This window comes from Maniola jurtina, chromosome 16 (genome assembly GCF_905333055.1).
Source record: "Maniola jurtina chromosome 16, ilManJurt1.1, whole genome shotgun sequence".
NCBI lineage: Eukaryota > Metazoa > Arthropoda > Insecta > Lepidoptera > Nymphalidae > Maniola > Maniola jurtina.
Window position 1 is genome coordinate 5,696,722 of NC_060044.1, and position 17,504 is coordinate 5,714,225.

General features: G+C 35.4%; 1 protein-coding gene across 5 annotated transcripts in view; it reads left to right on the top strand.

Moving 5' to 3' along the window:
• Positions 1–17,504, top strand: part of LOC123873469 (apoptosis-stimulating of p53 protein 2) — a 339,385-nt gene that overhangs the window by 244,551 nt on the left and 77,330 nt on the right. The window contains exon 1 of one of the 5 annotated variants that reach the window (XM_045918315.1): positions 10,598–11,399. The exons of the other annotated variants lie outside the window; for them this stretch is intronic. Coding sequence (XP_045774271.1) covers positions 10,686–11,399 — 714 coding nt within the window. The 5' untranslated portion in view covers positions 10,598–10,685. Of the gene's footprint in view, positions 1–10,597; positions 11,400–17,504 lie in introns of those variants that run through there. 5 annotated transcript variants of the gene reach the window in all.

The following is a 17,504-nucleotide window of genomic DNA, read 5'->3' on the forward strand; positions in this document are numbered from 1 at the left end:
GCTATTTAAATAAATAAATAATCTTTTATTTAAAACCACATTGCAAACACAGTTCACCAATCAAGACACGGCAACATACAGAGAAAAAATACAAAACTTACAAATAAACTGAAATATCTTAATAGGCTTTCAGAGAGAACCACCGCCTATTTCTTCAAATACAATAATAAACAATACAATAATAAATAAAAAACAATGTCTCCCGTAAACAAATCTAAACCCCGTATTTTTGATGGTGGTAGCCTGTAAATCAAAAAGAGGCAGGTGGCAACCCTACTTCCCAGAATAATTGCCGAGTAATGAAAAATTGTTTTCATTACTCGGCAGGCCTACTGCCAAAGTTTGACAGAAAGTGTGGCGGTAGTTGTGACCTCTGATTGGCCGACTCTCTTTCACTATTTGCTAAAATTGATGATCGCAATAACAATTTTTTCTTTTTTGTAATCGAAAACAGAACACGGACGTCAAACAGGTTGACTAATTGCAATCATTTCTGACCGGCTAACATTGTTCCGCTAGTGGCTCAAACTCACTGTCACAGCAAGAACATGGTAAGTTCAGCCAATCACAGCAATTTGAATTGGTTATCACAAATGTACCGATCTAGGAACCGAGAATGCACGAACCAGGGCAGATAGAGATAAGAACAATAATATCATACGTAGGAAATCGACGAGGGATCGTTGACAAGTATCCTCTTAACAGGGCTCTCTCCGTCACTTACTCCATACAATCATAGTTCCAATTTCATTTGAATATTAAGCAACCAAAGTCCATGAAATTTTGCAGACATATCCTAGAAAATAATATCTGTATCTGTGGTGTTTTAGATTTTTCTAAAAATATGTAGTTTTAAAATTACAGGGGCTCAAAGATTTGTATGTGAATTTTTAAGACCGCGTAACTTTGAAACCGAATATTTCAACAGAAATCTGGAAAACCACAGGCATAGATATTAGTTTCTAGAATATGTCTGCAAAATTTCGTGGACTTTGGTTGCTTTATATTCAAATGAAATTGGAACTACGTTTGTATGGAGCGAGTGACGGAGAAACCCCTTTTAAGTCGTGAGATATCGTTGATCACTCGATCATAAACATATTATTCGACAGAATCGAAGTTATAATTTCATGATACGGTTGTTTTATCACCGCATTCGTTCCTTTGTTACATGACTATCCAAAAAAAAGCCATGGTAGGTCCATGGCTTTTTTAGGGTTCATATATTATTATAGTATTTACATATGTGTTTCTTTATCCACCATAACTTCTAAATGACTGAACAGATTTGGATGTATGGGGTATCGTTAGAATCCTTACATCATCTCGATCCTCGAGTAACACTCGCTATAATTTTTGAATTCAAATGTGAAATATTATTTTGCTTTTTATTTGGTTTTTTGGCAGGGCAGAAATGAAATGTACACCAACACAAAAAAGAGAACACAAGAAAATATTTTCGGATTATTTTACTATTACTATCTATCTATCTATTACTATCTATTATTATCTATCTATCTATCTGTTACTTGAAGTAGGTTTATTAGAATACTATTTCTATACAGTATAGGTAGTATTTATCTATTGCAATAAGTAAACCCAAAAATATCTTCAAAAGATAATATTCGTGCAAGCTGAACTCTGTACTGACTACTGTATCATACAAATAGTTTTAGTCTTTAAAGAGTTTTCTCATGTAGGCATGGTTTTCGAATTTTCAACGGGGAAACACAAAACGTTTTGCCCGGCTTCACCAGGCAATTAGCGTACGAGTAGATGCTCTAAACGTACCTTCCTAATTTGATTCCACGACAAGTAGTGAGATCTGGTTTTGAATGAGGCTTTGAAAATTAAATTCCGCTCCAATTGAGCCTAGAACATTTCAACTGATTTTTAATAGCTGTTAATCGGTTTTATGGTTTATCGATATTGTCGGTATATGGTGATTTAGTCACAGCTAATTGATTGGAGTGAAAAATGAAAAATAAAATCCGCAAAAGGCAGAGTTATAAGTTTGACGGATGAATTTTTTAAGTGGCAAATCAATCTTTTGTCCAAATAAATAAAAGGAAAAGGTGACTGACTGACTGATTTATAAATGGCAATTAATTATTATTTAAATATAGGTACCAAGCCTACTTACTACCTACGAAATACTTGATGGCTAGACTAGAACCTAAAACTGTCGCAAACATACTGTGTAAGTAGTCAGATGTTATCTAGATGGTACAGAGTATAAACCTACTGTGATATTTTGCTATAATCTAACAGCTAAAAGTAAACCAAATCTTTTTACTTATAGTAAACATTACTTAAAAGGTAAATAATTACGTCTACATCTCGCAGAAATGCCTAAGAAGCGCCCATAGGCCCTTGTTACCGCAAACTGACAATAAAAACATTTTACGAATGAAAAAACCCAGGAAAAACCAAACTCCAGAATTTGTAAAGCGCCAAATCACTTCGCTCACGCGTTTCTCTGTTTCATCATCATCATCACCATCACCTCTGGATGTCCACAGCTGGACATAGGCCTTCCCTAAAGAGCGCTACCACACCCGGTCCTCAGCCTTCCTCATCCAGCCACTTCCCGCCAGCCGCAAACTAATTTCAACTAACTAATTTCTCTGTAAACTAATTTAGTGTCTGCTGTTTCTTCTCGTTTGAGATGTCATACGTATAAAGGTGGGTGTTCCGGTTATTTTTAACCCCCGACCCAAAAAGAGGGGTGTTATAAGTTTGTCGTGTGTATATGTGTTTCTGTGTATTCTGTGTGTGGCATCGTAGCTCCTAAACGAATGAACCGATTTTAATTTAGTTTTTTTTTTGTTTGAAAGGTGGCTTGATCGAGCGAGATTGTTCTTAGCTATAATCCAAGAAAATCGGTTCAGCCGTTTGAAAGTTATCAGCTCTTTTCTAGTTTTCTTATAGAGGTTTTTGTGTCGGGGGTTTATTATATTTTGAGTTATATTAATAACTGCTTGTCTTGTCTGCTGTGTTTCGAGCGCGTTGTCAGAATTCGTTGACCCACATTCGTAGAAGGCAGACTTGGATGTTCTCTTCTATTTTCGGTTACATAAATGTATTTTTACGTGCTGGCTAGTTATTTGATAGCAGATGCTTTGACAAAACTTTTTAGCTATCAGCTTTTTACAGAGTAAAAAATTATTAAGTAACATAATTATATTTTTTAAAGTTACTTAATGTCAACATGTTATTTAGAGTGGTGATAGCCAAGTGGTTAAGTTGTCGTTTTCCTATTTGGGAGGTCGGAGGAGTTACATGCGTTTTGAGCAATTAAATATCACTAGGTTAAACGGTGAAGAAAACCATGTGAGAAAACCTGTCTGAGAGAGTTCTTCCTATGGTGAAGTCTGTCAATTCGCAGTTGGCGAACGTGTTGGACTATGGACAAACTCTTCCGAGAGGAGCCCCGTACTCAGTAGTGAGCCGACAATCGGTTGATAATGATGATAATGATTGTTTTAGTTAAGTAACTATGTTCGAATCTTATAATAACTAATACTTAGGGTTAAGTACTCTATAAGGGTTATAACTCTATTTGAATAAATCGTAGCTTTGAATAAAACAGACTTAACATGAAGTGTGACTAATGCATTTATAAAGAAGATATTTTTGAAACTTTTATTTGAAAAATGTTTGTCCATTTTCAATATCGTATGTCAATTAGTCTTCAGTGAGATTTTATCAGTTTTCCGTCGATGACTGCTATCGGAATAGTTAACGGCAATTAGCACCTATCCAATCGCTTTTGTTTTGAACGAGTTTATTCATAGGTATATATTTTGTATTCATTTCTTCTTTTTATGGTTCCATCTTTCCGATGAAAAAAAATATCGGCTATAGTCAGACTCGCGCACCGAGGGTTCCGTACTCGGATATTTTTACCGACATTGTGCACGATAAATCAAAAACTATTATGCATAACAATAAATAAAAATCTATTTTAGAATGTAAAGGTAAAGCCCTTTCATATGATACCCCACTTGGTACCTATAGTTGGTATTGGTTGATATACCTACTTTGAAAATTGAAACACATTTAAATTTTTTTGTGATGTAACAATAAATTCCCGGTTTTCGGTTTTTTCCTTTACTTGTGCTATAAGACCTACCTACCTCCCAAATTTCATGATTCTAGGTCAACGGGAAGAGGTTTTCTTGACAGAGATGACAGACAACAAAGTGATCCTATAAGGGTTCCGTTTTTCCTTTTGAGGTGCGGAACCCTAAAAAGTGTTATTTCTTGTACGATGTCACGGAACCCGTCATGTGCGAGTCCAACTCGCGCTTCACCGGTTTTTGGAGTAGGTAGTATACAGTATAACTAATTTTACTGAGCTACCTTTGAAATTTCACAGAAGTAGACATTGACCACTTTACTTGTAGGTAGGTCATTATTTATTGAAAACGCCGACAGGTTTCTAACAAAGAAAATCTCAGTAATCTACAGAAAGTTGGCTTTTATTACAAAGTGTCATATTTTAGACGTTTACTTACAAGTCTTTAACATCAGCTTAGAAATTTCTTTCTAAGATACATTTTTATTAACTGACTTAGTAAATAGAAAATGTTAAATTGGCTCTTCTTTAGTTCTATTGTTGTCTAATATTGATTCATATATTTTTTTTTCCACAAAGCATTTTAAAAATAAGGTAGAATTTGCGCCAATATTACGTTACTTTTCGAGATCCCAATGGGAATCCATAACAATGACAATTTCTTCTCGAAGATGAGTAGGTACCTAATACAGAAAATGAAAATATGTACAAAATTTTCCTCAACAAGACGTTTTACAATAGGCATATCCATAGTAATATTACAACTTAGAAAGTGTGTCCGTCTGTCTGCTTGCTTTTCACGGCCTATCAGTGTAACTGTTTTTAAAGAAAATTGTACTGTACGTACTTACTACCACTTTTATAAGTCGCATCGGCAAAATTCGTGTAAAAGTGCAATCTAACACCGACTAAAACTGAATATAAACCAATGAAAAATATACCTCATTGCTTGCCGTTAAGATTGTAAACACAAGAACAGAACAGATCTCGCCCCTAATAATTCGCGCGTAGGTACTAAACATGGCGCGTAGGCAACAATCAGTAGCGGACGGACGCGCGCTTTGATTGGCAGAGATATTTTCGCGCCATTGAGTTCTGCGCAGGTACATTGGCTTAACTTATAAAAGTGGCAAGTACTGTACAGAGAGAGCGAATAGAGCGATATAGGCTACTTTTCGTCCCGAAAAATCAAAGATTTCCCACGGGATCACGTGGACGAAGTCGTGGGCATCATTTAGGTATAATTGTAGGAGGGCATAGATTGGTTTTTAATCCAGTAGATTAAAGAGTTCCCGCGAAATTTTAAAAATTAAATCCACGCGGACGAAGACACGAGCATCATCTAGTTGATAATAACTCAATTATCATAAATGTGAACATATTTTAACTCGCCCCTCTGGCAATATCAAAAATTCGCTGCTTACGTAAACAGACAGAAATTTCCATTCATAAAATATACCGAGATGATACGAGTAGGTAAATACCTGAGATTAAATTCTGTGCCGTTTCGACGGCAACTCGCGTCTGCTTCCATTATGCGTTATGCCACAGAATATATAGTGGGTTATGCGCTGTGATTTTATTCGGGCAAAAAATTTGGTTTTTCTCTTATTCACCTTCTAACCTAGCTTCATCATACATTTTGTTAAAAATATAATATTGTGAAACCACAAAATTGCCTACGGATTTGGAGTAGCTTATATCGCTATCTATCCGTCCAGACATGCCCATGAGCCATTCGTCGCGTCGTTTAATCGATATTTGCCCACTGCTGAAATAGGTCTGTCACAAGAATACATACACAGAACGTGGTCTTGTGCCAGTTTTTCCAGCAACTTCCATCAACTCTCTTGATATCACCTGTCCAACTAGTGAGAAGAGACCTCTCAACGATGTTTTTAACCCCCGATTCAAAAAGAGGGGTGTTATAAGTTTGACGTGTGTATCTGTGTATCTGTCTGTGGCATCGTAGCTCCTAAACTAATGAACCGATTTTAATTGAGTTTTTTTGTTTGAAAGGTGGTTTGAAAGTTATCAGCTCTTTTCTAGTTTCCTTATAGAGGTTTTTGTGTCGGGGATTTTTTTAATTTTGAGTAATAACTCAAAATTTGAAAAATCCCCGACACTTGAAAGTTATCAGCTCTTTTCTAGTTACTGTAATCTTCACTTGTCGGGGGTGTTATAAATTTTTAATTTACATTTGTTTCCTATAAAGGTCACCATTCCAGAGCCTTGGTAGTCTAGGAACTCCAAGCAACGTTTTCATCCCTTCATTGCTTCTTGAAATTCGGGAATGCTTAGCCACCTTGGTTCTATTACGGTTCGCCTCATTTCTCCAACTAAAATTGAATTTTTTAGTTCTCTTTTAATTTACAGCGCTGTGTGCGAAAATCACTTTAATTTTCCGCTGGAATATACCAGTTTTAATGGGCTTCCGCGGAAAAGATAATTGAATACATTACGTCCAAACGACATAATTGGTTCCTTTTTAATTAATTTACTTTACAGCAAATTTAATGAGGGCGGCGCGCGCGGCGGCGTAGACTATTTTTGTCAGCTTCCCAAATCTGGTGTTTGCTATTTGGATAATTAGTTATTAACCGTGGCTAAGGCTAACTAGAATTTATTAAAAGTATTTTAATATAAAAATATCAAGCTTGTTCAAGCTGTCACGTCTAATTAAATAGCCCAGTCAAGAATCGAAATCCAAGTCCCTTCTTACCTAGATTATATAACTGTGTCAATAAGTATTTTAAAACCATCATGGTTTTATCAAAAAGTAGCTTTTTGACGTCTTCATAGATTTATGTTTTTAAATCCTATTACAGTCCTACATTTTCACCTATCTTTCACCTACATAGGTATTTTCAAATACCTATATAGTTTAAGAACTTAGAATGAATAAATGATATATCTATTGTATGAGTTTGTGTTTCTACAAATCTCAAGTTTGAATGAGGGTAATAGGTATTTAGCGTCAAGAATAATAATTATCGAAGAAAAAACTGCCGAATTTATAAAATGAGTAGGGATTTATGTCATTTTTGTTTCTATCATTATCGTAAGTAAGGTGTTTCTGCATTTTATGAAGGATACGAATGTTTGGCCATAACAATGAAATCCCGCACGAGATTATTATTTTACTACGTGAGCTCCTTACGCGCGTCCTTTGTTGCTCTGGTTGCTCTTTTTGGGGTTTTATCGGCAGATTAAATGGAAAAAATTGTATGCATCTTTTATATTTTATGGAAACTTTCGCAAGTGTTTCGTTATTTAAGTACATATATCATCGGCGGTCTACTTGTTTTTATGGTTGCCATACCAGGGTCACTTTTCCATATTCTTTTATAATTTTACCCACAGTACGGGGGCGCGTGTTTGTGTTTGTGTTACCACGTTCCCATTTCTAAAAACTACCGGATTAACTTTCATGCTTTGCATTAAAGCTATACCTACATCCACTCAAGTAAATTCATCGAAATGCTTTACTACATAGATACCTTTCACTAAATGTAGACACCAAATTAAAAAGATTTTAAAAACACTTGTCGCGATACAGATTGAAGCTGAAATTGCCCAAACAAGTGTAAATTAAAAAAAAATTATAACACCCCCGACAAGTGAAGGTTACAGTAACTAGAAAAGAGCTGATAACTTTCAAACGGTGGAACCGATTTTCTTGGATTATAGCTAAGAACACTCTCGATCAAGCCACCTTTCAAACAAAAAATAAATAAATTAAAATCCGTTCATTAGTTTAGGACTACGATGCCACAGACAGATACACAGATACACACGTCAAACTTATAACACCCCTTTTTGGGTTGGGGGTTAATAAAAAGAATACTTTCAAAAGTAGGTTTAAAAATGGATTCCGTGACTTGACCTACCTTCTTTATTCAGACGTCATTCGTTCGGAATCACGAAGGTGTGATAAAGTGAAAGAGTAACTTTTCCTTCCGGATGGCAGCAAACGTTAAAATCTGGGTGGTAACCCTGATTTGCGAAAAATTCACTCATATTTTCCTTTTGTTGCGGTGAGATTTGTTAGTAGACATATAATATTATAGCCTTTATTATGAGGCGAAGGCATAAGGGGCAACGCACAGTAGCAGAGTTCGTAGAGCCGAGGAGTGGCTTCCTACCTGAAACATTTCAAACTGTGTTGTTAGTGTGTTATTAGATAGGGTAAAGTATATATAAAAAGCTAAGTTTACAGAAAAGAAAAATTGCATAGAAATATTTATCGTATTCTATTCAGTGTTAATACATTTTGCTCTGTCACTGTTTGCTATGCCAAAGTTTATTTCGCAATTAAGCAAACTCATTGAAATAAGCATTGTGCTTCAGTTGAATTCACTTGGTTCTCGCTAGAATTGTATGCCTGGCTTAACTGGGTGTAATCAAATTACAACATGGAAACAAAAGCCAAAAATACATTCAGGATTTTATATTTCGATCCTGTAGCGGTAGGAGAAAGAACCTCATACCATATTTTGCTGTTTGTAATTTGTGTGCGAAACGTTAGTATGTATTTATGAATACATATATCTAACCGAGAAACTGGTTAGCACTTTATACTATGTGAATTTCTATGAATGTTAACACTAATTTTAAACTAATCTAAGCTTGTGTAAAATTACAATGTTGAAAATCAACATTTAAACAATACATTTTGGAGAGTCATCGAGTTTTTGACTAGTTCTTGAAAAACTTACCAGATGGCATATCAATAAGTTAGCACATAACAAACGAAGCAATCTAATGGAGACTGATTAATCTTCAGATAAATATAATCTTTTATTTCTTTTATCAGCTGTTGATGAAAGCCTCAGGAGAAATCCTGCAATGCCGAACTTACGAACCCGCAGTTGGAGCAATGCTTTTAATGCTTTTAAAAGTTGGACATAAATAGGCTTTTATCACTCTTGTTTTTTACTGGCAGTTTCAAGAGTCTTTGTTTTATTATTTACAAGCTTTTATTAAGCTTGCTCTGTTTGTATGCTGTCTTTTCAATCGTCATCATCATTATCAACCGTTAGACGTTCACTCCTGGACAAAGGTAGATCTCTTGTAGGGACTACAATGGGCCACGCTCTGACGATGTCTGTCTTCGTAGGGGTCTGACAGAGCTGCTCTATCCGGTGCGAGATCGCCATCCTAACACCTTCGGAGTGGGACCTCAGCGTCTATAGGTTTTTCGAAATATGTGCCATGCCATGCCTATTGTCATTTCAGCTACGCAATCTGTTGTGCTAAGTCAGTTACTCTAGTTCTCGAGACTATACGGATCTCCTAATTTCTGATTTGATCACTTAAGAAATTCAAGCATAGCTGTCTTTCCGATAATAAAGTATGTATATGCAATTGATATTTTAGTCATTTCCAAGTTTGTTATTGACAATTAAATATATCTTTATGTTGTTTAATGGATTATTATGGTGCCTATTGAGCTGAGTTGAAGGTGGAAGTGTGAAGTGAACTTTGGTACTCCCTAATAGTTAAGGATGAGACGGTCGAATTTGTGCTCATGTCAAAAATAATAAAAATAATGGACATTGATAATGATAATTTGATGATGATCATCGATATTTTTTTTATCTTTTTTAATATTTACTGGGAATATAATAAGTCGTTTCTTAAAATAACAAATGAATCATTTAAGCAGCCTATAAAACTTGAATTTTCCAAAAGTTTTTAACCCCCGACCCAAAAAGAGGGATGTTATAAGTTTGACGTGTATCTGCCTGTGGCATCGTAGCGCCTAAACGAATGAACCGATTTTAATTTAGTTTTTTTGTTTGAAAGGTGGCTTGATCGAGAGAATCGAAGAAAATCGGTTCAGCCGTTTGAAAGTTATCAAGCCCTTTTCTAGTTTTCTTATAGAGGTTTTTGTGTCGGAGGTTTTTAAGATTTTGAGTTATAACTTATTTTTTACTCTCTTTACCACTAAACAAAACAAAGCCACGAAGATAAATAAGCCAGGGTACTAAAGATATTAAGGAGAAGCTTGCAACGTTGAGCTAGAAACAATGCACCATAAGTCCTCGTAGCGAACGGAACTTTAATATCTGTGTAAGAACGCCGGAAAGCAATGCTAAGCCATCATATTGTGTAATATACATATTACATACGCTTAGTAGTACCTATTTATCTTGTAAATTAGACTTGCTAGGACAAACGACGAGAATAAAGAACAAGATGAAGCGATGATAAATTAACCTAACACGTATTATATTAACTTTTTAGCGTTTTTAGCATTTAAATATCATCTGTTTTAACGGTGAAGGAAATTATTCTGAGGAAACCTGAGAGTTCTTCATAATGTTCTCAAAAGTGTGTGAAATCTACCAATCCACACTTGGTCAGCGTGGTAGTATATGGCCCAAACCCTTCTCATTCCGAGACTGTAGTGAGTCGGCGATGGGTTAATGATGATGATGAAAGGATAAAAAGAATATTGAAAGATTAAAATGCTCTTTCTTACTTTGGTATTATAGGTTTCCAGACATATTAAATCATAATTAATCGTATTTGTGAAGTTTTTACATAACACCAAAAATGTGAGTGATAGTAGTAATAAGCAATCTGTGACTGAGTGAAAATGCTAGCTTGTGTGTGTCAACCAACGGAGACAGCGTTATTGTTTAAAGGAGGACCACCAGTCACTATGGGACCACTCGGATCTGGCGGTAAAATGCGTCAAAACGCAAGTGATGTTATGAAATCGATTAGTATATTTCCAAGTTCTGAGCACAAAATAAACGAAGAAACCAAAGAGGACTCGCCTTCAGTAACCCCTATGCCTATTTATGTGGATTCGTCAGGGAATTTGTTAAATTTAAGAAAGATAGAACGAAAAGCGAAATCAACGAAAATTCTTGTGAACCCCGTCTGTACGGACAGTGTTAGCGACGATAGCAACACGTCAAAGCCAGCTAGTACAAAATGGAATGGAAAGAAAAAAAGACTCAAAATAGCGTTTGTAAAAAATGAAAATAAAGACGACTTTAATTCAGAGCACAACGCAATTAGCCGTGACGAGGCTAAAGAGGATAAAAAGTCAATATCGTGTTTTAAAATCAAAAGCCGGGAAGATAAATCACGTACTAACGAAGACAGAAACTCAGGCCGCGAGAACTGTACGAATGAAAATGCGAGTAATTCAATGAACTCAGAAAAACCCGATCTCATTAGACATTCTAGAAAAAATAGTAGAGATACTTTAATAGATGAAGGCACAATGACTGACGCATCTCTACAGGCTGACCAGTTTCCCAGGAAGATCGACACTGCCACCGTCGTTAAAGAGAGCGAGGTAAGTTATAGTTTTAAGTTGAAGATCTACATTCTTATGTGATGCTCGAACAAAATGTCTTTTTTGTACCTAATCGCACGTTTAATAGATAACTGCATAGAGATTTCAATTTTCAGAGTAGGGAACCATAGATTCTTTAAAACTTAAAATCTTAAAAAATACTATCCGTTAGTAGACGTTAGGAAAATAAACAGCCTTTTACAATTTCTTTCCAATCTACTATATATTTTGATAGAAAATATAACAAATAGGTAATAATCGAACATAAAAGTAGGACAATTCTGCCGAACCCGATGATTTACCCGATGGTAAAATAACAATATACTTAATTACTTAGGCAGTTTCATTGTTTGGCTAATATCGGTAAATTAAAATGAAAATTCGATTGGTTTTGGATATAAAACAATCATTAGACGTCTAATTTAACTTAAAATTCTGTTCATTGTTAGTATTTGAGTCGCCTCCGTTGTGCGGGTCAATCTGTATGCTAATGAACCTTCGAAACATCCTGGAATTGTATTCGTCTTTGTCTTCGCTTCTCTTCTTATTACTTTTTCGTCTGGACAATGACAGCCTATTTATTACGTACAAAGCGATAGAAGCGCTTATTTAATTTGTCTGCATATTTATCAAGTAGGTACCTATGTAGGAATCTGCGACTCAAAATTGGAAGTATGTTACGCAAAAATGGATACAACCCACATAATAAATAATTATATAGTTAATTTTAGGTACTAATAAATAAAATTGGAGTGTCTGTCTGTAATTTCGAAATAACTACCGCATATTAAAGTCATATGGTTATTTGAACGATACTATAACTGAATCACACGTTTTTAAAATTTTTGTCTGTCTGTCTGTCTGTCTGTCTGTCTGTCTGTTTGAAAAGGCTAATCTTGGGAACGGTTGAACCGATTTTGACGGGATTTTCACAGACAAGCAGAGAATTGACCAGGGAGTAACATAGGCTACTTTTTTAACCGACTTTCAAAAAGGGAGTTGTGTTTTTCTACCTGAATCTCCGAGATTTCTGAACCGATTTGCGTCATTTCTTTTTTAATCGGTAGAGGAACTTTGCGACATTGTTTGGGATCTGACCAATCCACGCGGGCGAAGCTGCGGGCATCAGCTAGTTTATCATAAAGTTTAAACTTTATAAAAAAATATCAAAAACCCTCTGTGAACAAGATACCTACTTTTCGAGTAACAATGTCCAATTGATTATTATTATATTGTTATTTACTTACATAATCATCACAATTGGATGTTTCTAGGGTTCCATACCTCAAAAGGAAAAACGGAACCCTTATAGGATCACTTTGTTGTCTGTCTGTCTGTCTGTCCGTCCGTCGTGTCTGTCAAGAAACCTATTGGGTACTTCCCGTTGACCTAGAATCATGAAATTTGGTAGGTAGGTCTTATAGCACAAGTACAGGAATAAAGCTGAAAACCGCGAATTTGTGGTTACATCATTAAAAAAGAAATTAAAATGTGTTTCAATTTTCAAAGTAAGATAACGATACCAAGTGTGGTATCATATTACCTGTTCATTCTAAAACAGATATTTATTTATTTTTATGTAAAATAGTTTTTGATTTATTGTGCAAAATATTGAAAAAATACCCGAGTACGGAACCCTCAGTGCGCGAGTCTGACTCGCACTTGGCCGGTTTTTTTTTCTTGGAGAAGTTAGTACGAGTATCCTATACTTTCGAGCAATTCTATTCCAACGTAATTAGTTTCCCGGAAACGAGCGGTTCGATTTACTTAGATGCAATTTTGTAGGATATCATTTTACTTTCTTAGTTTATCAAGATGGTTATTTTCCATAAGTTTTTTTTTTGGGGATTTAAGAAATATACTAATCAAAAAATTGCCGGCTGAAACTTGGCCGCGCCTTGGTGTCAACTAATACATATTTTATTATGGAAAGCCCTTCATTGTATAAAATGTCTTTTGCTTTACCTTTTTCACACTTCTTTACTAAGCTCATGCTCTATTAGGTAATCTATAATCATTTATATCTTCTGTACACTATTTTGAATACAAAAAGGATCTAGACATCTTTTAAGGTAATAAACATGTTTTTCTATGAAAACGAAAAGCTTTCAAAGGGCATGCTTACAGTAAGTAATAATAAACCCATTGAACATAAAATATCGACGCGTCTAGGTAGAATGCGACCTCGTCCCACTTAGGGGTAAGCAGTATACTAAAGAAAATGCAATGTCACCTCTCTTAAAAATCGCCGTGAAATGAACGAGTCGTACACTATCGCCTCTTATGCATGCTCATGAAACTAATGGTTCTTTCAAATGAAAAGCATCCGTAAATGATAGTGGTGAAGTTTATACTCTTTATGTTATGGCTTGTAGAAAGAAGTGTAGAAGACAATGTGTATCCCATCTTGGGTATTCAGTAGAGTTAGTTCATTCTGGTAGAATAAGTATGAGATTCAATCATTTAACATCTTGCCAACTTTGATAGAATTTGAGTTTCGAATTTAACGTCAAAGTAAAATTAATGTCTGAAGCCAGCGCTCCAAGCGAAAAGCTTGCGAAAATGAAAATTGGTGATACTGAATGCATGGTTGTACTTGAAGGACCATTAGGTCTATTTTTCTTTGATTTTATAGTATTTCGATGCTCGAATTCTATCCAAGTTCATGGGCTGATGTAAAATTTCAACTAACCCAACAGTATTCACATATTATTTAAGTATACACAAGCATCAGAGTAATAGTTAAAAACTTTATAAAAATTAATTATGAAATAACCGCTTCAATGTTTGTTTTTCGGTTTCATGTTAAAATATTATATTTTATCGAATAGAATTTCAAATCTAAAACCATCTCTAACTTTATTCATGAATATGAATTTTATTCATGAAAATGTTTTGATGAATGAAATGTCTGTTTTCTAAAGCAAACTTAAAGTTTTTGAAAAACTTTTATAACGATCAAATATTATTTGACGTCGAATAACATTGAAGAGCTCTCCAATTGCCATACATCAATAAGCCCTTGTTTTTAAGTCTATCCTGTATTTTATTCTTCGTCATAGTATTAAGCAAAAAAAATGTTTAAATAAATAAATCAATAAATTGACGAATAATAAGGAAACAGATATACCTAGGGGTACCCAGTACGCGTTGAGAAGTCAGTAAATATATGTACTTATCGCAATCTTGATACCACTGTGAAATGAATCAAAGTTTTATTAATAATTCAGTGCTAAACACAGTGTTAGCAATTCAACATATAAACTATGTGGCATGTTAAGCCATATTTCCACATTTTCTAGTTAATAATACGATAATATAATATGTACGAAAATATATGTACGAGGTGCCTACAACACATATTTATTGTAATTCATCTTCTTTGTGTGAAGTTAGTTAAAACACCCACACCGAACTCAACCACAACAGTGAAACAAAGCTTTAATAATGACTCAGTGCTAAACATAGCATTAGCAACCCGACACAAACTTTGCGCGCTAAGCCGCAGCTATCCAAATCAAGTAAAAGCACTACTCCACTCGCAAAGCTTTGTGATTACCCGGACTAGAGTCGCTTTGCAAAAAGGGCATCGTTTATTATGCCTGCTTTATCATCTAGTGTGAGATGCATTTTTATGTTTTGATCCGAAATTACTGGTATTTGATACAAAAATATAGGTTTTCCATTTGGACAAACAGCAAGAGTACTTTCATGCTTTGACCTCATAGTTCAATCCTCTCTTTTTCGCTCTCCCATCCAACTTTACACTTGGATGAATTCATCCAAGACTTTTCTGCGCTATATAAAACTAAAGAAGTTTGTTGACGGAACTCATGGTTTTACTTTTGTTACATTATTTATTACTAGATAACGCCCGTGACTTTGTCCGCATGAATTTTTTTTAATAATTGGGACCTCTTTTATTTTGCGGGATAAAAAGTGACCTCTGTCCGGCTCCAAGGTACAGTCTATCTCTATCAATATCAAAATCAGTTAATTGAATGCGCCGTGAAAAGATACACAAACAGCAAAGACAGACACGCTTCGCACTTATAATACCTATTTATTAAGGCTATCCTTGCCAACGATCCCCCGTCGATTTCCTACGTATGATATTATTGTTCTTATCTCTATCTGCCCTGGTTCGTGCATTCTCGGTTCCTAGATCGGTACATTTGTGATAACCAAATTTCAAATTGCTGTGATTGGCTGAATTTACCATGTTCTTGCTGCGACAGTGAGTTTGAGCCACTAGCGGAACAATGTTAGCCGGTCAGAAATGATTGCAATTAGTCAACCTGTTTGACGTCCGTGTTCTGTTTTCGATTACAAAAAAGAAAAAATTGTTGTTGCAATCATCAATTTTAGCAAATAGTGAAAGAGAGTCGGCCAATCAGAGGTCACAACTACCGTCACACTTTCTGTCACACTATGGCAGTAGGCATGCCGAGTAATGAAAACAATTTTTCATTCTGTCTAGGTCGAAGTAGGGTTGCCACCTGGCTCTTTTTGATTTACAGGCTACCACCATCAAAAATACGGGGTTTAGATTTGAAGAAATTTGAAAATTTGAAGTATTTGAAGAAATAGGCGGTGGTTCTCTCTGAAATGCATGGAAAGCCTATTTAGATATTTCAGTTTATTTGTAAGTTTTGTATTGTTTCTCTGTATGTTGCCGTGTCTTGATTGGTGAACTGTGTTTGCAATGTGGTTTGAAATAAAAGATTTATTTATTTAAATAGCTTTTAAAACTCTTAGTGTTGTAAAGCAAAATGTTATACATTTCATGCATACAATCTTCTCATTTCAACTTAAAATTACATTTAATTTGTAATTCCACCTTCACAGTATCAATACTATGGCCGTAGCCAGGAATCGATTGCGGGAGAGGTTTTATTAGGGCCGGAACTGAATCCTGTCATGAGGAAAAAAACATTCGCTCAACTTTATGGGCTAATTACCTGGTTAGTGGAATTTCGCCTTTCAATTTGACAGTGAGATAAAATACAACAATAAAAAAGCGCGAGCGCAGTGAGCGTAAGTGTTTTTGGTTCAATACAGAAAAAATTAAAGTGAAAGGGAAACGAGTTTAGCCATAGCAAGATTTTATTTTTAAAGCTTCCTATCCATACTAATATTACGAATACGACAGTATATCTATTTGCCTATCTATTTGTTACCCTTTCACGGCCCATCTTCTTTACCAAAATTTTGGTACTTACTATTCAGAGGTAACTTGCATCCCAGACATTTTTTTTAGGCGGCTTTTTAGCCCGGAAAATCCCCCACGGAATTTTTAAAAATCTAAATTCATGCAAACGAAATTGCGGGGTTTACACCAAGTAATAGAAATTCAAAGCGCGAGTGAAGTGAGCGCGAAATGTTTGATATATTTCCAAAAAAAAATTGGTAAGCAAATGCAAGAAATAGTGTAAGTATTATTTTAGGCTTAGGTTTTTGACGGCTTCCCAGGCGCAGTCGCCATTTCAAAATTTCTGGTCTGGTGGGAGGCTTCGGTCATGGCTAGTTATATGGTTAGTATGGCCCTAACGGCCAAGAAATTAGACTGCATCATCACTTACCACTAGAAAAGATTAAAGTCACGGGCTAACTTGTATAAAAAAAGGCTTACATCCTCAAACCAAGCCCCGCCGCCTTGGCTACGACCAATATCGAGTGGGTTTTGGCTACGCATTGCCGCAAAAGGAAAATATTCTTTCTACTGGACATAACGTCAGTGTTTGATTTCGCCAGCCAGCTCCTGCTGAATTTGTAAAAAACCGGCCAAGTGCGAGTCAGACCCACGCACCGAGGGTTCCGTATTCGGGTATTTTTTCCGACATTTTACTCGAGAAATCAAAAACTGTTATGCATTAAAAAAATATGCATAAAAATAAATAAAAATCTGTTTTAGAATGAACAGGTAAAGCCCTTTCATATGATAACCCACTTGATATATGTAGTTATCTTACTTTGAAAATTGAAAATACTAATATTTGTTCATGAACACATGACAGACGGATAGAAGGACAAATGGACAGACGGACAGACGGAAAGACTGACAGACTGACAGACAACGAAGTGATCCTATAAGAGTTCTTTTTT